A 25,271-nucleotide genomic window follows, 5' to 3' on the forward strand; every position below is an offset into this window, starting at 1 on the left:
CACATCTGGACGGGCAGAAAACACTTTAAACTTCCACTGAGTATACGATCATTGCAGATATTTCAGATGTCTTTTGGTTGAGGACAAAGCTGAAGAATTAATTTTTTCCTGCTAAATATGACAAATGATTTGCTCTTTATAAGGTTTATGACAAACAAAATGTAATATGCACAAAATATTCAGGCACATTTTGCTGCGTGCTGGTTTGTTTGAGCAACTTTTCTATGTTATATTTTGAGAAATGCGCTCGTGTTTGGTAAATTAAATCTGAAATCCTTTAACCATTGTAAAAAAAGATTCCTGCCCTGTTTATAATGTCAACAGAAACACTGTTATACATCAGTAAGTTGTATATTAGAGTTCATTGTGTAAATTTTACTCATACTCGCACAATAAAATGTCTAAAAACCACCAGATCCTTAATATGTATTTTTGGGATTCTTCTTGAACTTTGCAGGAACTTCAGCAATCTGTCTGAGCTTTGTAGTTACTGTAATTGACATTGAATTATTAATTCAGTCTGATGTGACCACTCGTTAGTGCTTAATTAACTGACCCGAGCCCCGAGGCCAAACTACCTGCTGGTTAGTCATCAGCGTCGGGGCAGACAAACAGAGTCCTCTCTATGTGTTGTTATTGGTGTGATTCCCAAGGAGAACCGGGGTTTATGTAATCCCTGAGAGCTCACGTGTCACTGAGGAGCTGCAGGGCTGTTTGAGCCCCGGAGCTGAGAGGGGAAACACAACACAACACAACACAACACAACACAACACAACACACTCCTCCCATCATAAAAACCCTCCACGTTCACAGATACACATATATCTGTGTCTGTTGTTAACAATGGAGGTTTATACTGCTGCAAAAATCACATTTTATTCATGTTTGGTTACTGACACTGCATTATTTTCAGCCCATATAAAGAAATAAGTAAAGCAAATATTAAACTTTGTTGCATTAAAGGAGTTTGCCTGTATTTTCTGAATGAGGACACAAATATTATCATGGGATCAAACCTGTGACCTTCAGGGACCTGAATGACACTCATGTTATCATCATTAGTGACGCTGTGTCAAAGATAATATCTGTTATTGAACTGATTCTGCTGCTTTTTAAGAAGCTAAAGCAGCACTTCCACGCATGCTGTTCGCTAAAAGCTGGAGAACATCAGTCAGTCAGTCAGTTTCAGACCAACACAGAGAATGACAGGAAGTGAAACATAACCTCTTATAATATAATATAAACTTTTTGAGAATTTGTCCATGTTTGACAGTCCAGTGTGCAGGAAGGTTTTTTTTTTTAGCTCAGCTTTGTTAGTATATCTCTGCCAATCAATGATCTCTTGCGTGTGAATAAAGGTTGAATGAATGCATGAATTATGAATGTAGTTTAAAATGTAGCTACTATTGAAAATAGTTTTGGCTGCTGGCAGATTTTTCCTCCCTTGTTTGGTTTCTTACGCCAAGAACCGAACAAAGAGAAATCAAAATCAAACGCTTTGTATTGTTGGCTTCTCTTTCACAGCGTGCAGCTGATAAAATTACAATGCTGGCAGTTTTATTATGTAATGAAAAGGCATTTTTGAGTTGATGTTTTTGCAGCATCAACTCTGCAGATTTCTTCTTACACTGCCATGGGAAGAGGAAAATTAGCATTAGCAAACAGACGTCTGTGTGAGCGCTGCAGAGGTTAAAAGGACAAACAGAGGAGAGGTTAGCTGTCTCGACTGTTGGCTCTCCTGAGACCTCCGATATCTTCAACAACCCTGACAGGAGAGTTGCTCTAACGACCCCCGTCGTCCTAATCATTCCTGACATTACCACTTCCTCCTTCGGCTGCGGGGAGGAGGAAGGTGGAGGGGTGGCATGGGGCTGCGGCGGCTCTTGGCGGGGAAGACGGAGGAGGAGGAGTGGAGGTTTCCTAACCTGGGGTCTATGACCTCCTCTGGGAGCTCAGGGGGAAACACAGGGACTCATATCAGAGACCTGTGAGTCAGGGTGACATGAAATGCCTCTCTCCATCATTTAATTAAAAAGGGTAATTCAGGCATTAACAGGAATGTTGTCCAATTTAGGGCTTCCTTAGGTTTTTTAATTCAAAAGCTTCAATAGTGGACACTTTCATTTCAAAGTAGAAACTAACTGACCTTTGAGTGACGTGCTGAGGCAAACCAAACCAAATACAGGAGAAACAATAACAAGTAATTCTGTCAAAGATCGTGAAGACAGTTCCCCAACCTGATAAAATGAAGACCCAGAAACAACCTGATCATTTGTCTTCCAGATTGAATTTTCTAAATTTGAACAAAGCTTGTAGAATAACACATCAGGAATGTGATCCACTGACCGTATCCATCCATCAAACAGACAGACTGGAGGTAAACAGAAACTATATTACAGCTGATGCTGGATTATTAAAAGCCAGCAAGGCTGCCAAACGGCCAACTGGAGTCCCATTACTGGATATTTTCAAGGACACTGGTGACATTTCTATCTATTTTTGTGGCGTCAAAACTGATTTGACTGAGTTTTTTTTTAAGGAGAGCTGCAGATATTTCCACCAGTGTCAATGTCCATCCATTAATGTCAATAAAGTGACAATAAAACCTTAATAAAAGTGAACAATGACATGATAAGTTAGCTGAACAAAAAACTCATAAGGCTTTTATTAATGTTCTTAAACAGTTTATTAACTGTGAACAAGTTTCTTATAAGTGCTTATACATGTCTTATAATCTAACAATAAACACCTATGTACACATAATAATGTTTATAAGGCTCTTATAAACCCCTTATTACCTAATAACTCATTAAAAAGGTCATAAGGCCCTCAGAAAATTCAGAATCGAGTATCCTCCCGGGCTGCTCCTGGAAGTCTGGGTCACTATAACAGGGTCAGTACTCTCCTCTGCTCTCAGTAGTAAGCTGCAGGTTGAGGTTGAGAGCAGGTCAGTTGAATTTGCAGTTGGACCTTCGGGGCATCTTCCCCTCCACTGCCTCTGAAGCAGCCTGACAGGTACCAACCGGGGTTATGAATTATACAGCCGGTGCTACAGGGACGAGGGGATGGCGAGGAGAGACTGTGAGGACGATGAGCGTCAGTGGAGAGAGCAGCAGAGCCGCTCTTCTGGGTGAGATTTCTCCAGGGATTCACCCTGCTCAGATCGTTATCACCTTTATTATCATTGACAGGTGATATGACGGAGGCGGCGTGGGTGAAGGCTGATTGATGAATGTGCTTTCGCTGGGAGGAAAATTTTGCTCACAGCTATGGAATCATGAAAGGAATCATGGGAAGTAATAATTCACCAGTTTCCTTGATGGTTTGACACACACACATACACACCAACATACTGTTAGCTAGCATATTAGCAGGGGTTTGTTGCCACAAAACACGGCCGGAGATGCTGTAATTTCTCGGACCCAAAAACCTGGTTTTGTCGCAACAAAACATTCTGGAGAACGACTTACGAGTCGATAATACTGGGTCTTGTCGCCGCAAAACACAGATAGAGATGCTGCGACTTACCAGTCCAAAACACGGCTGGAAATTGTCCATGCTCTCCTTAAAAATATTCATGGTTTCACACTCACAAATGTTGGCTAGTGACGATTTCAATAGCTAGTTTTCAACCTGTAGAGGTCACTCTGCATATTTATAACAATATGAAGAACTCAAATACTTTGCACTAAGTGCCGAGATATGGACCTGAAGTAATCAACCTGGTTTTGGAGGTTTAGTTCTTCTGTAAGTGGCACTTTTTCTTTAAATATTGGACTTTAACTCCACCAAGTTAAAAAAAAAAAAGCCAGCCGTCATAAAAAGAATTGAGATGCGATGATCGTTCAAATGGGGATGACTGTGCTCGCAATCTCTCCTTCGAGGAGCTCGTGGTGATGCACCTGTCGTACACAGTGAATAAAAGTCTGAGTGAATATGAACATCATCATCTCCTGTGTAAAAATCAGACAGTCTACCACCCCAACTATTCTTACATTTACTTCATTCTCATTACAGAAAGGTCACATTACTTCTGATTCAGTGCTGAATGTTGGTACTAAAAATCAGTAGTACCTTTATTCTTTTATTCCTTTCTCAGTTATTTAGTTCCTTACATCTGCATACCATTCTTTTACAACTTCTCTTTCTTTGTTTCTCTTGTTCAACTGATCTAAAATAATCCAATAATAATATATGATATAATAATCCAAAGTGCTTTACATTAGGCCTGGGATTGCACATAACGACAGCTGTAAAGATACTAAGCAGTGCTGTTAAAGTAGGATGAAATATAATGTGAGAAGAAGTCGACAATCAAAACATGAATTTTTTAGTATATCACTATCAGTAGTTTGACACAGCTCTTCCTCACCATCCCCCTCGCTGCTATTGAACTCATCGCCCACTGGATTCAGTCTATCAGCCTTAAATACCACTGACGTGCGATATAACCGTGAGGGGTGGCGGTGGGGTCGCAGCACGCCCACTTCCTCTGCAGGAAATAACACAATAATGCCACTACAGCGTCACACCGCTGCTACTATACCACTGTTTTAGCATTACATAATCCCATTCAGCCACAAATCAGCAGCCAAAGCACTTTTAATCTACACAGAGATAGTTCAGTTTAATCTGAAGACGGACAGAAAGTTTGTGGTGTAGAGACTTCGTTGAGTCTTGTCTTCTGGATTCAAATGTTTATATGTAAGTTCGCCTACTCACACGTGCAGGGTTCAAGCTGGGCCACACGGACCACACTGATTGTCTGGAGGTAGAGACGATGGATCAGTGGGGTGATAAGGCTTCAGATCCTGGACAGATCTCCCCTCGTCCTCCAGTCCTTTTGATGATGTAATCTGAGGAAATCAGATCAGACAAATGTCCTCACATGTAATAAACAGAGCCAGGACACATGCAGACACTGTATCCAGAAATACAGAACAGTCCGTACACTTAAATTACAGTAATTAGTAAAAAAGTACAGATTTAATTTTAGCCACAAAACTACTACGAACTCTTTGTTGTGACATCAGGAGACCAAGCGTGAGGATTTGTTATTGACGATAAGTAGGAGATTAACTTTACCGACTCTGAGAATAGATTATTTTCTTCTTTCCACTCAGCTGATCTTTTCACGGCGGTGCCAACACTTCTGAAGCCGCCTGAATAGTCGATCACCAAATTCAATCTTGAATCCGAGGAGGTGCGGTCTACAGGGAGCGGTGCTTAGAGACATTTTCCGGGGAACAGTTCAATTTTCCGGTTTCTCACAAAGGCTTCAAACATCCAACTGATCTTTCGCAGGGTAATTAAAGGTTGTTATGTAAGATTTACTACAGTGTTTCCACTCATATTAACAACTGGGAGGACGGAGGAACGGACGACGTGGCTGCAGTCTGGAGCAAAGAACGTTTCATCTTCAGGAAGCTCTGAAGGGAAAAACTTCTGTGTTTCATATCAAAGACGTCCCGTCAGTGCCGGATATCTGAAAAAAAAAGTTTTAAAGCAGCTTCTTTTGAAAATGTCACGTGTGAAATTTGCCTTTTCACATGTGAAAAATCCACAATTTCACATTTAAATTGAATATTTTCATATTGGCTATTGAACTAAAATGTGAAAATAAAATAATTTCACTTTTGAACTGGGCATTTTCACAAGTGATTGGTGTTTTTTTTTTTTACATATTAATCAGAATTTCACATTTGAACAAAAAATTTTCATGTGAAAAGAAAAATAAGGTCACATGTTAACTGGAAATGTTGACAATTGAATCGCTTTTTCACATATAAATGAAAATATCCCTCTGTGAAATGTATGTATATAATGTCCACATTTTTTCACGTGTACATTAGAAAAGATTCCACATTTTCTCACACGATTGGCTGTTTTCACATGTGAACTAAAATGTTAAAATCTGAACATAAAAGCATGCCACATGTGAAATTTGACTTTTCGTGAATAACGTAACATCTGAATTCCCCAAAAAATGAAATAATGCCACATGTGAACTGGACATTATGAAAAGTGATTCACATTTTTCACATGTGAACTAAAATTTTGACATCTGTTAAGAAAATAATGTCACGCGTTAACTGGACATTTTCACAAGGCATTGCCTTCTTCTGCTTTGTGGAAACACTGAAACAAACTTCAGAAAGCTCAGACGACACAACTCTTCAGTCAGCTATGATCTTAAATAAACTTGTAATGACAGTTGCATCTGGAAACATTAAAGTCCATACATCTCTTTTAAATTTCAAGACCCGTCTTTGTGAATACTGCGGCTCTGCTGTCTTGTTAAATATTATGTAACGGCTGAATTCAGGGTGAATAAAAGGGCTGAACTGAGAGCGAGAAGGGCACTTTTTTGCCTTCCAGGTGGTTCCCTTACATAAACTGGATCTCTCTCCTCTTTGAATGACTCAGAGACTGTCCCAGTTTGGGCCTGATGAAGCGGAACAACATCGTATTCACCTTTTGTTTTTTCTGATGTTTGGCTGTTATATTCATGAAAAGTTTTCTGGCTGTAACACAGAACGAATACAATCATCTCACAGATCTCAGCTCACGTTGTGGAGCCTGAGCTTCATCTGTGAAGTTTGTTTTACAGCTGTGGGTGAGAAACAGAATCAGGACTGATTTCTTTACCTTTGCTCTGTGTACACTTCTCTTATCAACTCATTAAGATGTGGATAAAATAACAAAGCATGTTGAACGCACGTAGAGGAAAAAAAAGAAAAAGACTAAATGCTTCATGTGGTTTCAATGTTTTCTTGGATTCCCCCCAAGGAGGCTGGATCGATGAAGAATCACAAGAACTTTCCAGGTCGGTTTCTTTCTGCTTCTTGGATATTGCTCCTTTTAGACGGTGCCTTTGTCTCCCTGCAGAGTGCTGAGGTGATCATTATTGGCATATTGTTATTAGTCGGTCCAGCAGAAATGCTTCATCTTAAGAAATGGGAAAAAAAAAACAGCTCAGCTTTTCATTTCAATTTCAGAGATGATCTGAAGTAGTCTCTCCTGGGCTGCCATCAAATTAAATCTTTAATATTAACAGTGAGTTTTCACTGAATCATAAAATCTCCAGCTAAAATTCAATCTTTGAATCTTTCCTCCCGTCATCATTGATGATCAACGAGTCGTCCAGCTGAACATTCATCGGTTTGCTGCAAGAGTTTTGTCCAAAAGTGGTAAATCATGCTTTACTTACTTCAAATAAAACATGGATGAAAATATAAAGACTTCTCAGCTAAAATTCCCTACATTTTAGACACCTGAAGATTCATTTTATTCAGTAATTTTACCCAAATATAACACATCTTGAATTCTTTTATATTCATAGCTATATTAAGGTCAAGCAACATGTAACTAATTTACCTTGTGACTGTTCTGCACTGTGTAGCATCAGTGACAGGACAGGATCGGCATCGGCAACGCGCTTGATGTTTGGCCGTGCTTGCAAAGTTGTCGACTCATTAGTTTTGATTATAACACAAATCAGCTCATTTCAACAGAGGCTGAACTGGTAGCAAGTTACAACCAGGTGTCAGTGTCTGGTTGTCTGATCATGCACGTCTACTTCAGGACAGAAGTTTTCAAAACACAGTGTGCCAACTTTGTTTGTAGTCGGCACATCTGATCACATCATCAACAAATGACTTACAGTACATTACATGAGAGACGTATGCATGTCAATATGTTACGAAAGTTATGAGACTCAACATACAGCAGTTATGTGAAATTCATCTTCCCATCCCGGTTGGAAAATGTTGGCTAAGCTTTCGCCTTCTGTCGAGGAGCTCTCACCATCAAGCAACGCTAATCAATGTCATCATACTGGTGCTCTTATCTCATTGGTCACTTCAATGCAGCACCTGCTACACTGATAAACAGGTTTATTACTAGAAAGAGGCGCACTTAAAAACTAAACATTAATCAAGCTGTGTTTGTTTTTATTTATCTATTATTCTCGGGAGCGAATGGGGACATCTTAAAGATCTGTAATGTATTTTGGCCTTTAGAGATCAATAAACAGCGAGTAAGGCTGCCTCTGAAGCTGTTGATTCTCCCAAAGAGAAACTAAGAAAGAGACTCACATCCTGACTGACACCAAAAAGAAACAATTCAGGAGTAAATGAGCTTGAGAAGCACCTTCACTTCAAACTGCACTGAGAGAAAATCCCTCCACACTTCCAGTTTCCACCAGCAGCAATTAAATATGTTTTTCCAAGAGAATCTGCCGGCACATCCCGAGCTGACGGGTGTCAGTTTAGGTAAAAAAGTGCATCTCTTCCTCTCTATTTAAGGAGACGCTAATGGGTATAAATGCTTGTGCTACGTTTCTGCACCGAACAATGCCCCGCTCTAACTTTCAGCAGACAGTCGAGGCTTCGTGTGTCCAGGCGGAGCCGCAGGTGGGCCGGCTGGAGCTGCAGCGGTGTCTTGACAGGCTAATTTCTCCTCTGTGTTTCCTTTAGCCCGCCGTCAGCGCTCACCATCCACAGGGAAACTAACCGTGATAATTCTGCTGTCTGCTGGTAATTGGTGTCTGAGATTCAGAGCCTTTTCACACCACCATCGTGGTGTCAGAGAAACGCCTGATGGGATTAGCTGGACAGATTAATGGATAGAAAAAGGCAGACAGATAAATAGCTACACCGGCATCAACCTTTTTTGAGTGGTGAAACAACACAAACTGTGACGGCATCACTCAGAGTCTGTAAACACTTCTAAAGTGTCAAAATACCTTAATGAGATTCGGTGGCGTTAAACTGGGACTAAAGATTATTTCACATTACACTGATCCTCTTAGAGAGCAAGCAGCCACGAGCTGGTTATATAAATTCTGGTCACAAAGACGGAGAGAAATAGAAAAAAGTGAGATTGAGGGAGGACGAGGAAGAGCCGGGAGGAGAGGAGGGATGAATGAATATTAGGTGTCTGAAAAAGGTTGAGCTGCAGGACGAAGGATGAAAAGTACACGACTGGAGGTTTCCACAACCTGAGTGCGACTTCTGACGGAGCAATAAGTGTAATAAGAAGTGGAAGCTGTAGAGGAAATACAATTCTTCAAGTTCAGACATAAGTGAAACTTAAACCCTCGACTTTCATTTATTTCTGTTTTGACACAAGCTGCAGTTCTGGATTGTGTGGCTCTGTTTGAGCTGCATGATGCACCCTTCTGACCCGAGTTTCACCTGTTCAAAATCTGTAAAGAACTACGTCTATACGGATCTATTTTAAGTTAATAATTTATATTTCCGGTAAAGCGTCTCTTGTGAATATAGGAGGAAGTGTAACTCGTGTTATTATGTGACCTAATTCAGGGCCTTGTTCCTCCAAAAGAGGCTGTCAAAGGATTCAATGTTCTCGTCAACTTACAAAGTCAGATATCATCAACTAGAGCCTGAGGAAGGATGTTCAAGGAGAAGAGAGAGTCATCTGCGTATCTGTGCAGAATAAAAGTAGAACCCTTTGTAGGCAATCTTAAAAAGTATCTGCCATATATATATATATATATATATATATATATATACACATACATATATGGCATTATCACCTCTTACTATGGCAAGATAACAATATTCAATTATTAACAATATTCAACTTTTAAAACCAAAAGTGATCGAATGTAATGAGGTACATTTAGTCAAGTGCTACTTAGTTACAGTGTTGTTGTACTTGTACTTTACTTGAGTATTTCCATTTTCTGCATCTTTATACTTCCACGCCATTTTTTTACTCCACTACATTTATTTGATAACTTTAGTTACTTGTCATTTTGCAGATTACATTCTGCATCAGAGCCAAGCAGTGCATTTTTAAAATCATCAAAATCATTTTATCAGCAATCATATAAGAAATAATAATTATAAAAATGCTCAATAATGGATCTATTTGCTATAAACATTCAGTATGTTTCATTTGACTTTTTCTTGCACTTTTGATACTTCAGTATGGTTAATATTAGATACATTAAGACTTTTACTCAAGTACTATTCCTATGGTTGACTAAGTAATATTTTAACAGAATATCTATTATTTAAATGTCTTTTTAACAACAATAAGGAAGTAGTTTTGTTGCCTAAATTTAACCAAACTGTGTTCATTTTTGTCTTCTCCACAGAAGGTAACAGGAAGGATTGTTGTATCACCTGCACATACGACTCAGTCGTGTTATTTGTGTGCAGATTGATCAGAGCGGGTTTGTTGGGTTAGTTTTAGCTGTGGGTGTGTATCGTCACTGATTCATCTCCTTTTTCTCTTTGTGAGCTTGTTTTTTTACTTACAGTCTCGACAGGAGGGGCGAAGGTGAAGCTCTGTCCTTTGTGTTGTTTCAGCTCCTGCTGGGTGCCGATACAGATCAATAAAAGGTCACTGATTACTTAATGCAGCTGTGGGAAACTGAGTGAATGAAGAGAAACCAGAGAAAGAAAGAAAGAAAGAAAGACAGGAAGCCCAGAGAGAGTATCCCAGACAGCTGTTTATTATTCTGACACTACAGTTTAGGTGTGCAACTGTAAAACAATACATGAGTCAGTGCTGCTCCCAACCATTGCTTTAACAAAACAGTAGAAATTGATCACATTCCAGTAGAAAAAAGAGAGAGAAGCTTCTCCCGAAGGGCCCCGTTTATTCAAATCATCCAAAGCTTCACGACTGAATCCGAAGCTAAAGCTGCGACTGATGAAAAATTAATCCTGGTGAGGAAATTCGACAGGTTGCGTCGATTTTCTGAGATAAGTGAAACAATAAGAATCCTATCGCTATCTGGGAAATGACTTCCATTTCTTTTAGCGTCATCTGCGATGGAAAACGCGGAATCGAATCAAGCCGAGGGATAATTTTTAATAAATGAGGCCCCTGGGTCGTCCCCCAGAGAGAGGTGGATTCATGGTGTCAGTCAGTCGGCACGACGCAGACGGACTGAACATAATCAACATGCTGAGGAGAGCGTGATGGAGGAGATCAAAGAGGAGGCAGAAGGAGGAGGATCAGAGGGAAGAGGGCGGAGAAGAGAGAGGAGACCCTAGAGGACGGAAAGCTAAGAGAGAAGAGGTGTTTTCAAAGGGTAGAAGCGGACCTCCTACCTGTTTCAAGATGGACAAAGGGAAAGAAAGCGAGAAAGGACTCCTACGTAAAAGTCGAGAGGAGAGTTGTTAAGAAACGAGACACAAAAAAATAAATCATCTCAGCTCCCAGTGAAAATGCTGGGACAGCAGAGAGAGGACGGAGGTGGAGGGAGGGGTCGTTGTACATTCAAGTGGCAAAGCTGAAAAATCCTGTGCTGAAAGGTGTGTGTGTGTGTGTGTGTGTGTGTGTGTGTGTGTGTGTGTGTGTGTGTGTGTGTGTGTGTGTGTGTGTGTGTGTGTGTGCAGGGAGTTGCCCTTCATTCTCTTGTCAAATTAATAAAGAAGAGGACGAGCTCTCGGCCGCCCGGCGTCTCCTCACACAGGCCGACACGTCGCAAAGTTTCAGGCGAGATCTCAAACTGGAGCCAGCTGAGTCCTCCGTCCTGCAGCTCAACGTCAACTGTAACTGCTGACGGAGGCTTTTTTTCTTCAGTGTTATATCTGGAAATAAATTCACTGTATTGGAAATAGAAAATTGTGGATTTTTTTTAAAGCAAGTCTTACTCAGCACTCGAGTAGTTTTATTCTGGAGACTATGTCGCTGCAGGAAAAGAAGCTAAAGGACAATCTTTTGTGACAGTATTGCAGAAATATGCAGTGATCTGTGGCCAATCAGAGCTCCAGCTGTCCAGCACTTAAACAGAAAACTGTAAACTGTAAAGCAGGAGGTTCATTGTGAGACTTAAATCAACACATTAGCAAATGGAATAGCAAAATGTTTAAATGACTTAAATGACCATTCATAATACATTTTAAAGATTCTAATATTAAATTACTAACTTAATGTTTTGTTGGAAAGAGAAACAGAATTTATATATTTTCATTTGACAGGATACCAGAAGGACAACTGACCAGATTTCCCTTAGCTTTAGTTGCTAACTTTACATGCTAAACTAAACTGAAAGTAAATAAATATTCCACTGGCACTCTCCTGACTCCATCGACACGGAGGATGAACATTTTGAAATTTTTACTCCTCAGAAAAATATCTTTTATTGTAGTTATTTTGATTGTTCCTTGAAAAAGAAAATGTATTCTTCTAGTCAAGATGCTGTATGGTCATCATTTTAAAATTTTCTGGCTGTTCAGGTGTTTTGAAATATGAGAGATTTGTTCCAGGACATCATCTCGGCTCTACAGTCGCTGCTCCACCTGTTGGTCTGTGACGTGATGGATGCTAGTTTGTTCTCCGTTTTGCTGAAATGTATTCAAACTATTTGTTTCAACTTCAGACAATGCAAAACTAAATCTCAGCTGACACTAACTACAAGTCAAAACAGCAAGAAGAGCAGCAGGGACGCAGAAAAACAAAAAAACTTCTGAGACAGTTCATTTGTTACAGATTTGACTTTGACTTTTGTCTAAAATAGATGTGTTAGATATGGGAACACGTCTTTTTCTAAAATCATAAAAAATGAAGATGATATATTTCCTGCTGAGGCATTTTCTGGCTCGCTCTACGCTGTAGTTTTGTGGATCTCTGAGGAAGCCACCTGTTAAAAAGACAGTTTTGTTCTTCCTCTTGAGGATTTTCTCACATTTTTTTTTTCCACACAGCTAAACTGTTAGCAGCCATCTTAGCATCCGAAGTAGAAAAATAAATTGAGCCTGTGAGAATACAGAAGTCGAGAACGGCCATACTTAAAAGCGATTTTTTTTGTTTACTGCCGTTATCTTGATGTCACCAATTAATTATTTAGTTAATTTCATATTTTCAGCTCATTGGTTGCTCGAGATGTCAAGACGCCATCACTGCACGCTGGTATGACATTCCTGAGACAACAGCATTAAAAACATAATTTAATGATGGCCTTTCTCAGCTTCCGTAGCGAGAACATAGGTTGTGTTTTCATTTCTGCAGCACCTGTCGTGTCAGCAGTCGATTCTGGCGAGAAGCCCAGCACAAAGGTTCTTGTCCTGACTTCAACCCGAGCTTCGACGCACCTCTTTATATAAGAATAATATATGTACATAACTGTATTGATCGCACTCACGTTGGAAAGACGTCAACAAACTTTTTTCAGGGAAACGTTCAGATACGTTCAGGAGCAGAACTCCTACACTGACAGGAGGTGATGTAAAATCAATTTCTCTTTTCAAGGCTTTAACAGTTTTTAGGATCGCAGAGCGAAGGGAACAACTGCTCCAACAGATACAGAACAAAAGTCCAGTCTCATCCTGTCTTATGGCTTTTGTGTTTTCAGGTGTAATCTTCAGCTCCGTCATGATACCGTCTCAGTGACAGCTGCATTGTTGGGGCGACTATCAGCACGAATCAAACTCTCAGAGGTTCATCTCAGATTTACACAGATACGATAAATCTGTGATGTTTGGTGCTTTTCTGGGAGTTATTTAGTCATTTGTGTTTCTGCTGCAGTCATTACTCCTCCAGCTCTGTCAGTAAGTGATCTCCTGTTTCCCCAAAAAGCTTTTAACATCTCACAGAGAAGAGTCTCTGCTGCCAACAGAGAGTGAGCCTCAGTGAGCTGAGCCCACTTGGTCAAACTACAAAAACACAGCGCCTCACTCGCTACCATCTGCAGAGCCATAAAGATACAAGCTGCGACTGCATTATAGTTTGTTTTAGATGAACTAGTCTACGACAGATCAGGAGAAAGGTGGCCCAAATCTGATGATAAATCTGTCACATATGTGGACGTTCTTTCATTAGCTGCATCCCGTTTTGATATGATGGCGTCCATATTTGGCCAGTAATGCATAAAATATATAAGTGTATTTCAAGTGAACTAAAGGTGGATTTTTTCTTTCAAACATAGTCAAGAAGTTAAGACCTGAATAAAAGTTTTCAAAAACTGTTATCAGTAACGATGAGAAACTGCAACAACGTTTGTGAAGCTCCTGTGATGAGTCCAAAGTTTAGGTGGGGCAAAAACTTGGGAAAATTACCAAAACTGGACGTTCGTAAATAAGTGTAAAAACAAAAGCAATCTGATAACGAGAGGGACCAGAGGATTATTAGACCAGATCAGAGCTGGTTCACCATTTTAGTCAAAAAGAGCAGGAACATAGAAACATGATACGTAATTTCTCCTGACTGACTTTTCCATTACTTAACTTCCACACGACTTCTCTCCATAAAATGTATTTTGTCATATTAAAGCATCTTGTGACTGATTTGAAGCTGAAGTCTTCTCTGCAGCTGCTAAGCTAAAATCGTTAGCATGCACCCAGTTTGAAGTGGGTAAACGAGCTCGACTGCATGTCGAGGGTGAAAATAACGTCTTTTCAAATCATTTTAGGATCCCAGGGCTTCCCGAGACTTGTATTACACTGGACGAGCTGTATGGTAATGGCTGGTTGATATTTGGTTGAATGTATCACAGTAATGATATTTCAGAACCATGATCAGGGCCATAGATTCTAACTTACACAAAGTCATGCGTCACAAATCTGTTCTCATTCTCAGGTTGTCAATTCCCAACGCTCAGCGTCTCATACAGATGCTCAAGGTATCCGTTAGCGACTGTATGAGACGCGCCAGGCTTTCCTGAGAACAGGAACAGATTAGAGAAACATCCAGCTGAGCCTAATCCTCCGTCCCTGCACTCTCTGTTAATAGAGGAGGGACGGCAGGTTAAGAAAGATGATGCACTTTGGTCGTATGTTGGCGTCCTGTCGAGCACTCAAGTGTTGGACAGGCGGGAGTTTTGGTGGCACTGAAGGAAAAACTCATCATACTCGCTGCCTTCCATCAGAAACAAGAGAGTTAATTGTGATTTTTAAGCTGACCATCATTTGTTAAGTTCATGTTTGTGGATATTATCGACTGATATTTCATCTTATCTGCACACACACATCCTCAATCCCTCCCATAGATATATTTGTAATAAATACCTTAATCCTGCCTCACCTACTGACACTATATTCTATGTTATGGAACAAGAAAGGTCCATCAGAACCGGCCCCTTTACAACTACAAGAGAATCAAATGTTGCATAGCTTTGCATGATATTCCATATAAGTGATATGAAGCATGCTGGCATGTGCTGCTCTCTACACAGGTAACAGTGGTAGCCATCATGGAAATCATCCAATAATTAATATCTCTATTCATGCTTGAGGCCAGATTGCCTGAATCTGCTGCTGAAGGGGCCCCTGAGCAAGGCACTTTCCCCCTGTATCGTGCAGGGGATCTGCTCAGCGGCCGGCAGTACAGAGAGAAGGGCTGCAGAGAGAGACAGAAAACTGGCGTCTGTGCACATATGAATCAAATGTCCTCATTTGCACAACAGAAGCCATTAAAACTGAATTCCAAAGCAGAACCCGTTTAGCATAGTGTGACAGAAACCTCAGGTCTAAACTCGCCTCTGCTGGCGTGATTTTATGCCGATTAGCATTGCAAAGTCGTAATTCCTCATCATTTTCCAGCCCGCTGACAGCGGAGAGAGACGATTCTGAATCTCAGTCTCAACATCCTGACAGACGTTCGGCCGAGATGGAAAATGTTTAAATTTCAACTGCAGTTTAGTTCGGTGGGTTTTTCCAAGTATGGAAAACTGCCTTCACTTTCAGCTACGATCATTACGATTAAAAATTGATGCCAATTAGAAGCTGACATTTATCTCATCGATTCTTTTTCATTCACACATCTAATGCCAGGATCACAAACTCCAACCTATTGAGTTTCTCTGCCGACCTGCATGACAAGCAAAGGTCATTGAGCAGGAGGGGTTAGGGAGGAGACAACACCCACTGGTTTTCTTGAGTTTGGCGTTACGGCCTTTTCCATCTTAGTTTTACGGAGCCAGATGTGACCATATTTGGACGAGAAGGTGGAGCTGGGAGGGGAAGTTAAGCACATCAACTCTTCAACTGTGACTAGAAGAAGTTTTTGTGAAATTGAGGTGAAGACTTTTCAGAAGTTTGCCATTTCCATCAACATTTCACTTCGGCTCCTGACACAGTTGGGGTCATTTCGTGTGCTCTGATCCTGGCATGAGACTGTTGAGGAAGGTAAAAAATATATAACTTTCCAAATCTTTTGTCCTTTCTGGAGTGTTGTTTTCCTCAAATCCAAGCAACCAGGTCCAACAATGAACAGATCTACTGTCCTTTTGAAAATAAAACAATTCCACTGAGATGGTCAAATCCTTTGTTTAACATCCAACACAGCTAGCGTGCCCTGCTGGTTGAGAGGATTAAGTTTGCTGACCATGAACTGCAACATCTTCAGTTGGAGTCTGATAAGGGATGTTTTTTGTTTCTCTCGACTGCTAACTTATTCTGACCTCCGATGTGGCCACCAGAAGGCACGTTAACCTCCGATTCACATCTGTCTGGCCTCCCAGCAGCCGTCTGTCCATTCACTCGCACTGTAAATAATGAATTCAGTCATGTAAACTACTCGAGGCTTCCACGATGGCTACCGTACACCTTTACTCCGCCTTACTCTTATTATTCTGCCTTATTGAATATGATTGCGTGTGTGTGTGCATGTGGTGGGATGAGTGCTGCAGGGTGAGCGGGGACAGCATCTGGATCTCTCCAGACCTGAAAAACTTCTGACAAAACCCAATGATCCGCCTGCTGTGAAGAAAAAGTCTTCCCGGGGCCGCCAGGGTTCACATCAAGGGACGGCGTCACGCTGTGCATGTGTATACATGAAGTGTGTGTCAGCACACACACACACACACACACTAATATATATATATATATGTATGTTCGCGCTCTGGAGCATAAAACTACTCCTTTGCATGCAGATCTAGAAAACTGATATCATAAAAAGTACAGTATTCCATATTTTATTACTTGAGCTTTTTGCGGCGAAGCTGCTGTCGTTAATGGAATTCAGAGCGGGCTTCAGTGAGACGCTCGCTGGTTAAGACTGCCGTGTGTGGTGCCGGGCCCGTGGGATTACATGTCACTGTGCTGAGTGGACTTTTATGTGAACTAAACTCCGTGTTATTTCCCCAAAGCCTTCTTGTCATCCCAGCTTTATCCAAAGTGCATTCTGCCATCCCTGATTCATGCAGAGGAATGGAACAAAAAAACAAAAAAAAACACACACCCCTCTTCCTTCATTCAGCGACATCATAACAAAGGTATAATATTCAGAAGAGTCTAGCGGCGTAACCCGAGCGATGCATAGACACAAAGAGGATTCTAACAAAATAACCATTCGAGGGTTTACCGGACATCAAACAGAGGCCATGACATTTCTGTAATCAAAAATAGAAATTATTATAAGAAGCAAAAATCAATAATCGATATAAAAACACACAAGAGAACTCCCTCCTCGTGTCGAGGGATGCTGCTTCATCACATCTGGGAGTCTTAGAGGACAAAGTGAGAGCAGAATCAAACTTCTATTTCATCTCACAGGCAAAGGAACAAAAAAAAACCTCCATCCCGTTCGATTTCTCTATTTATAAATAATCCATGCACAATCCCTTTGCCAGTAAACCCTTTTTGTTATTCAGTGTTTATAGTGCTACCAGTATGCAAACCCTGAATGTCCACATAGTAAATTATCAATGAAAAATATTCATATGTACAGTGTAGCTCAATAAAATGTCAGTTCTCTTTAAATTCGATTTGCATGCAGTCAACTGCATAATATACAGGCAATAAGTACGTTCAGTCGTTTCTTTGGCAGGCCAGAATCCAGCTGGACATGCATAGAGAGGTATGTACAATCAAAAAAACGGCCTCCGGGTCGCTGTGGAGCCCGGAGAGGAAAGTCAGTGTGCAAATGTTAAAGAAGCCAGTTTGTTATCTCGGAGGATTGAGACCAGTGGTGCAGCTGGATCTGAAAACGAGTGCGACCTAAGACTGATAATTGTGATTGCAGTCACACAACGTGTCGTGAGATCACTGTTTGTTCGAGGACACTCTCTACACCACTGGCTGAGCTCTCTTCAGAGCCCCTCGTCCTTCTCTGAGTCTGGAGAAACAGGCCTGGAGACGGTGAAAATGTCCTGACGTTGGATTTTGGTTTTGGGTGTGATGGAGGCTGGCGGCGCCGTCGTCGACGGCGTGGACTTCTTGTTCGACAGCAGTTTGAGAATTTCGGCTACCTGACTCTCCAGGGCGCCCAGGCGGCCTCCCAGAGTCTGGATGTCCCCCCGGAGCTCCAGCCGGGTCTCGTGCAGCGCGGCCTGCAGGGCCTGCTCAGGGATGGGGCAGAAAGGGTGAGGGGACCCCGCTCCTCCGGGGAGAGGGCTGTGGAGGAGAGGGGTCACCGCCGCAGGGGTCCGCGCCTCCCCCGCCCGGTCGATCCGCAGCTCACTCTTGGTGATGCCGCTGTCGCAGGAGTCTGTCTTGCGGAGCGGATTGTTGCTCGACACCCCGCCCTCCTCCACATCCCCACTCCTCCCTGCTTCCTGACCTTTACCCTCCTGAGAGAGCATCTCCACAGAAACCGCCTTGACGTTGTTGTTCAGCCCCTCCTTCCTGGCCTCCACTGGAGCCATGTTGTTTTTCAGGCGCATCCAGCCGGTGGGTTTGACAGCCGGCTTCGCGAGCGCAGGGCTGGCGCTGACTTTGAGCCTGACAGTCTGCTCAGCCCCCCCTCCGGCTGAGCTGGGCTGCAGCTCCATGATATCACAGTTGTTCTGCTTGGCCAGAGGATCGCAGGGATGGCTGTACGCCAGCGAGCTCTGCATGGGCGTGACCTGAGACACGGTCAGCACGCTGCTGCTGGGCGGAGCCCCGTTCTGCATGGAGGAGGGGGGGCGCTGCAGGCTGAGCGGCAGGGAGTGCTGCAAGCTGGAGTGGCCCAGCTGGAGGCTGTGGGGGTGCAGGTGCTGGTGGTGCTGCTCCACCTGCAGCTGGTTCTTCTCCAGGTCCACCTGAGAGGTGGCCGCTGCTCCCTGGTTGCGGAGCTCCTTCTGCTGCTTGAACTTCTGGAAAAGCTTCCGGACGGGATGGTCCTGCGGGATGGTGATCTGCACCTCGTTCTTCGCCCGCTGCCTCTCCTCTTCCTCCTTCTTCACCTCACTGATCTTGCGGAAAATTATCTGCAGGGGAAACACACAGAAGAGAACAACATGGTGCTTATCAGAACACTTATCATCTCATATGAAAACCATGAATAATAATTCTCCGGGTGGCGTCCCGCAGAGCGTTGCACATTAATCACCGGAGATAAAGGCTTTTTCTACAACAGTAAGAGAAAGAGGAAGATTTATTATTATGGAAATGTGTCAGTCTGTCTCAACTTCTTCACTTGAGCACATTCACATGTCACATTCTCTCTGCAATGCACTCAGGTACTGCAAAGCGTAGCAGCCTTCTGGAGACCCGTGTTAAATTATCTATCAGTGCTCCTACACCTCCCCTGTATTATTCAGCCTCAGCCTGGCGCCACTCTCTCCTGGCTCCCCTTACACACTAATTACATTGGGAATGACAGAAATCCCTGCCAGGCAGCCAGCCAGCCATCAAACTCCCGATTTAAGTGTTATTCTTGTTTAAAATGATAATGCTCCCAGTAGATGGCGAGCTGAGTGGATCTTTGAGTTAAAGATGGGAGCGAGGGGGAGTCGCCCACCTCGCTGTCCATCCATAATCCACCCAACCGACTGTCTTTAAACTCGCTCCTCTCATCCACCTGTACCTCCTGCTCATCCAACCTCGGCTGCTCAGAGCTCCCTGAGCCAAACCAAGCGAAGTCTGCTCTCAGCTGAAAGAGAAAGGTATGAGGAGGGGGAGACAGAGAGGCCCCGTCAATCATTTCAAATCTCCACGGCTACCTGGAGGCATCACCTGGATGATTAACGCTTTTAATTAAATTAAGTATGAGGAGGTTTGATTTAAAGTTATTGAAAAGTTAGCTCTGGTGGGGTTTGTTTCTTTTTTTCTCTGTCTGAAAAGAACAATGAGCTGACTGTCTTTGTGTACATCAGGACAAGAATCAGTCACGGCTGAGCGGATGATGCTGATGTGACGGGACCACATACGATGAACATCCATTAACTAACGATCACTTCGGATTAACTTCAGCAACTACAGTCCCTTCCTGTTCCTGTTACCATGCGAACAACCACAACACATCAGAAACGTCGGACAGAAGTGCAGCTCGCAGTGAAAAGTACTTCAGCGTTTGAGTCTAAAAGCAGGCACAATTACCATGAAGATCAGTACGTAGACGGAAAGCTCTGGAACGGTCCAGTGAAGCACATTGCACTCAAGTATGTGTCCATTAACTTACATGAGTCATTTCAGACGACCTTCACTCAGAAGAACAGATGTTTTTCTTTTACAACAAAGCATTTCTTCCATCATCTGAACGATGTGGAGCTGGAAATCAAATAAATCACCCGTTTTCTTTTTTGTGTTGGTGTTCAACATGTATTTGGATTCATGTATTATTTTTATTACAGATTGAAAAAGTTGGGCGACCGGCTCAGCTGGCACCTGTTAAATCACTGTAACATCCAGCCATGTCACTTAGCTGTCAACTACAATGTGTCACTAGTTCTGGCGTGATTCTGTCCATCTTACTGGTAATAAGGGCTGAAAAACCGGCCGGTGGACAGCTTGTCGTCCTGCTCGTGAAATGAGGTGACATCCACACGACAAAAACAGTGAGAGTAACTGACAACTGCACATACGAGGAGCCTATAGACACCTGAAGTCTCACACAGACACACACTCTCTAAAACGTTGGTTTTAATCATCCAAACACAGCCGGGCAGTAAACACGTACATTTCTTTGGCTTCTTCACAAAACTTTTAAAAAACTTCTGATGCAACAATCTTTCCGCTACATCTCACCGTCTTAATCATTTCCAAGTCTCAGTTTCTACAACATCTACCCAGGGCATCGACGTTGGGGCAGCTCGTCAACCCTGGTGCTTGAACCGAGACACTCTGGTTAAGATCTCCTGACACAATCAGTACGACGACATGCTGCTGCTTTTTGTGATGAACACATCCATCACCGTAAAGACCTTGGCTGCTGGTCAGATTGTTTAAAATATTATAGAAAATCAGCTGGCGTTGCAGTGATGGTTGGCTGTGCTTCGGTCTTTGAGCTCTGCGTACGTTGACCGCATGCTGCCGGGGTTGAGTGGCCTGACTAATGTCTCCAAATCAGCCTTATTTCTACTGACCCAATTATTCTGTCCTTCTGTCTCCTCGAGAGCCGGCGCTCACATACTGGGCCTCATTCAGTCTGAAGTGGCTGCGACCACGACACTGTGACCACGACACACAATCGCACACAGTCATAAGTAATGCTTCTGAATGGCCCTCTCGTCGGAGAGAAGTCGTGAGAGGAAGCGAAATGGATAAATGGCTCCTCACGAGCTGCTCGACTGAACAGCTGTCAGACGCAGTGACACCGGGAGCGTCTGTATTATCACTACAGATATCATAAAGAAGTGTTATGTGAAATGTTCTGTGTAGCATTATGACGCCGTGTCACTGCCTTCCAGATGTATGAATGAAAGTTAAAGGTGAAATTACATTACATTATATCAAATGTAAGACCTTTTAAAGGTTATGAAATCAGATTACGTGATAAGTTATGAAATTTTCTTATGTAAAATGCAGGACAAAATGTTTTTTTCTTCTCCAGCGGTGAAACTACTCGTATCTGATTATTGAGTAATTTTCTTCTTTGAGAGGCTTTTTAAAAGCTGGATAACATCTACTAACCAGAGTGAATTATTATTTTATTTACATAAATGACACGTCTTTTCAAACCTGTTACCTTTGGTAGCTGTTATGTTTGTCTCTGTGCCCGGGTGAAGTAACATCGTACAGACGTTTCAATCTCAAAAGCTCCACCATTTGTAAAACTTCTTCCTCTTGTCCTGTGGTCACGTCTCACTCGCCCCCCAAGACTACCGGAGGTCCTGCTCTGTTGGTCTGTATCCATAAGCTTTCAGAAAAACGTGCAGAAATACGGACGAAATTAAGGCAGAGTACAGACAGAAAGGCTTCGTCTGTATCTGTATGCATATCTGACATTGTGCATAAAAAAGTCTTAATTCTTAGGGTGGGTTCCCACAAAAAGCCAAATGCATCTCAATTACATACTCGGTTAATGCAAAGATGTAAATAGATGTGGATTTGCGAATAATGCGGCCACAAGTATGCAAAATCGTGAAAGTCACATCATTCACTCCTCACACAAGTTGAAAATATTCAACTTGATCTTCATTAAGGAAGAAGCTGCTGGAGCCAGACCCTCTGGAGGAGTAAACACCCAGACCTGCATCAGATTCTGGTCTGATCCAGAGACTTTTACCAAGAGGAGGAGGGCTCAGAGATTCCTTCTTATATTTTCAAATAAAAAGTGGATTTATCTTCACTCCTGTTTATCAACCTGATATTGACTGCTGACTGGAGCTGGAGGGGAAATGTACTTGACTTCATGAACGTAACGTTACAGAGAGGAGAGGGTAAAAAGAAGAGAGAGAACCAGAGTCTCTGCTGAGTGCTGAGTTTAGTCAGAGGTCGACCTGACTTCAAACACGGCGCAAACCCTTAAGTCTCTTTATGGGTAGGATTTGTATTTTTGTCTGCATTTTGCCTTCAGTATCCAGCAAAAATCTAGAATTAATTTGGAAAAAAAACATTTGCCCTTTCAATAAATAGGAGAAGACAGATATTTTGCATTAAAATGTAGCCCTGTGCTGCTTTAAAAAGCTCAATGTTTGGCTGGGGTAAACTCCACTCTGACAACAAGGGAAACAGTACAGTAAGGTAGAGCCGTACTGGAGTTTCACCAAAAAAACATCCAACAAAACCTGAAAACTCACAGACAATTTGCAAAACACATTTGCATCGTAGTGGAAGCAGCAGTTATGTAACCGACGCTGGCAGCCAGCTCACACACACCTGCGTCCTCCATGGTTTGTTTATGAAATACAGTCAGTGAGCAGCAAAACACATGTGCCACGTTTAAAGGCTGATAAAGATACCAGACAGTGTGTCTAGACTGTCACTGAAGGTCGCAGGTATGAATTCGTGGGATTAAGTTGTAATCACCAGCTTTAAAGTACAAAACCTGGCTGTTGCTGCTTGTGTGTCACATTCCTCCAGTTTGTTGAACACTGTGTTGGTTACTGAACAGCTGATGTGCATTAAGTCAGCGTGGTCCTTTCATAGTTCAACCCACACTCCTCTGAGAGCACTGCAGAGCCCTCCTGAGAGCTCCACATGCAGATTTGACGCATATGCTAATGGGAAGAGAAATTAGCAAGCAGAGCCTGCAGGGGATTGGCTACCCCCCGACGAGAAGACGGTCAGAAATAACACAACAAATGAGTCGTCACAGAGACACGAGAAAACATCAATCACGTCAAAAAGCGTAACACAACTACTCGATGTCTTAAACTCCAGTAAAAGCAACCACAGACTTCATGTACTGTAGGCTTTAATGTGGGATAATATTGTACTTTTGTTGTGGATCTCTCAATGTGACCTTCAGATATTGGTCTAGTTGTGGATCTGTTTCAGCAAGTGTCAACAAAAACAGTACTTTGAAGGGAGAGGTGTAAAATTAGCATCTTATTAATTACAAATCATTTACATGAACGTTGGCACAAAGAACTTAGATGCTACCTTATACTCCAAACATCTGATTAAGGACTGATTCACACTTGAGCTACCAGGTGAAATCAATCATCTACTGTAAAAAAGTCCAGGATTTGAAATAAATGCTGGATTTCTTGGTTTCCTGTAATTGCAGCATGAGCAGGTGTGATTGGGAGGTTCGTTCCCTCCTGCTGAGCTGACTGCTGAACCTGATCAGAGGCAGTTTGATTGGAGAAATTGGAGAGGAGATTGGTTCCTTCCTACATGACAGCTGTCGTCTCATTTTGTCAATTTTTTCAGGAATCCATTAAAAATCCTGCAAAACAGTTCACTGGAAACAATAACTATACTGTACGTAGATGAATATGACGACTAATTGTACTTGTACAGTGAGCACTTGTGAAATATGAATAATAAATGAATTTGTGGCTGCAGAAGGTGAGACGACTGTGACTGATGATGATGGCCCAGATCCAGTTTGTCCTCCGCTTTACATCTGGAGCCAAATGGACACATAAATCTGATCAAACATCTCCAGAGAGATGGAAGTGAGTCAGAATCATCTCATCACCATTTGGTTGCCGTTCTCAGGCTGCAATCAATGAAACCAATATTGCATTTGAAGAAATACAGAAATAGATGTCAGGTACAGGTGAATAGATCCATTAGATTTAAGGCTTATTAGACAACAAAAAGGTTGGACAGGGGTCAGACGAGTGTGTTGTTGGATGACTTTCTCTTTTTTGCAGCTTAAAGTTGAGCCTGGTTCAATGTTTTTCTGCATTTGACTTTATCTTCACTCCTGTTTATTAACCTGACTGCAGCAGTGTTTTGCAGAGGTGACCTCAATTGTCAGTAGTCGTGGTGGTGTCAACTACTGAACATCCAACCAATCAAATCACTTAAACTGCATTGAGCTACAGGGGTGAATATGCAGTAACTCTTATTTAACAAACCAGTGTGGTTGTCTCGTCAACAGCTACTAGAAGTGGTGGCATCTTGTGAAGCCGTGCATGCTCTTCTGCTTTATAGTGAGAAATATTCAGCCCGATCAGTTACATAACAAGACAAGTGATTGAATCAAGGTTCAACTCTAACAGATGAAGCCTGCACACGCCGCTTCAGACAGCTGTGAGCACAGAGGCGCTCTCAACATAGTGGCACCAAAAAATCTATTTTTATCTCAGACTTCAAAGCTCTCGTGATAGAGAGAGTTCAAATATAAACTGGATCTCGGCGTCGATAAAGCTCTACCTTCAAAACGAGAGCACCGGCTAGAGACAGAACAAACGCAACATTGTGTTTACGAGCCGCCCGGACGCACGTAACGCCCCTTTAAATATTCAAGAGCAGAGCTGGAGCAGAAGGAGGGTGTCAGGGTTTATATTTAGGGCTGCACAGAGACGCTGGTCGGGCTGAGTAATGTCTTCATTTCAGCCGGGCCGTGATATTCTGACTGCAGGGGAGGAGGAAATAGAAAACATTACACACTGTAAATCTAACAGGAGAAGAGGAAATATTATGTAATAAGTACAACTGCAGACAGACAGGATGTGATGTATGGTACTGCATATATGTACAGTGTGGTACACTATCTGATAATGTTATGCATACTGATGATTTGTTTCT

At 42.3% G+C, this 25,271-nt stretch overlaps 1 protein-coding gene across 1 annotated transcript in view; it reads right to left on the reverse strand.

Annotated features, from left to right (window-relative positions):
• Positions 1 to 16,973: 16,973 nt before the first annotated feature.
• kcnh5b (potassium voltage-gated channel, subfamily H (eag-related), member 5b) overlaps positions 16,974 to 25,271 on the reverse strand; it is a 128,614-nt gene continuing 120,316 nt past the window's right edge. The window contains exon 13 of the mRNA XM_073483629.1: positions 16,974 to 19,111. Coding sequence (XP_073339730.1) covers positions 18,011 to 19,111 — 1,101 coding nt within the window. The 3' untranslated portion in view covers positions 16,974 to 18,010. The remainder of the gene's footprint in view (positions 19,112 to 25,271) is intronic.

The sequence above is a fragment of the Pagrus major genome, chromosome 16 (assembly GCF_040436345.1).
Source record: "Pagrus major chromosome 16, Pma_NU_1.0".
Classification (NCBI taxonomy): Eukaryota; Metazoa; Chordata; class Actinopteri; order Spariformes; family Sparidae; genus Pagrus; species Pagrus major.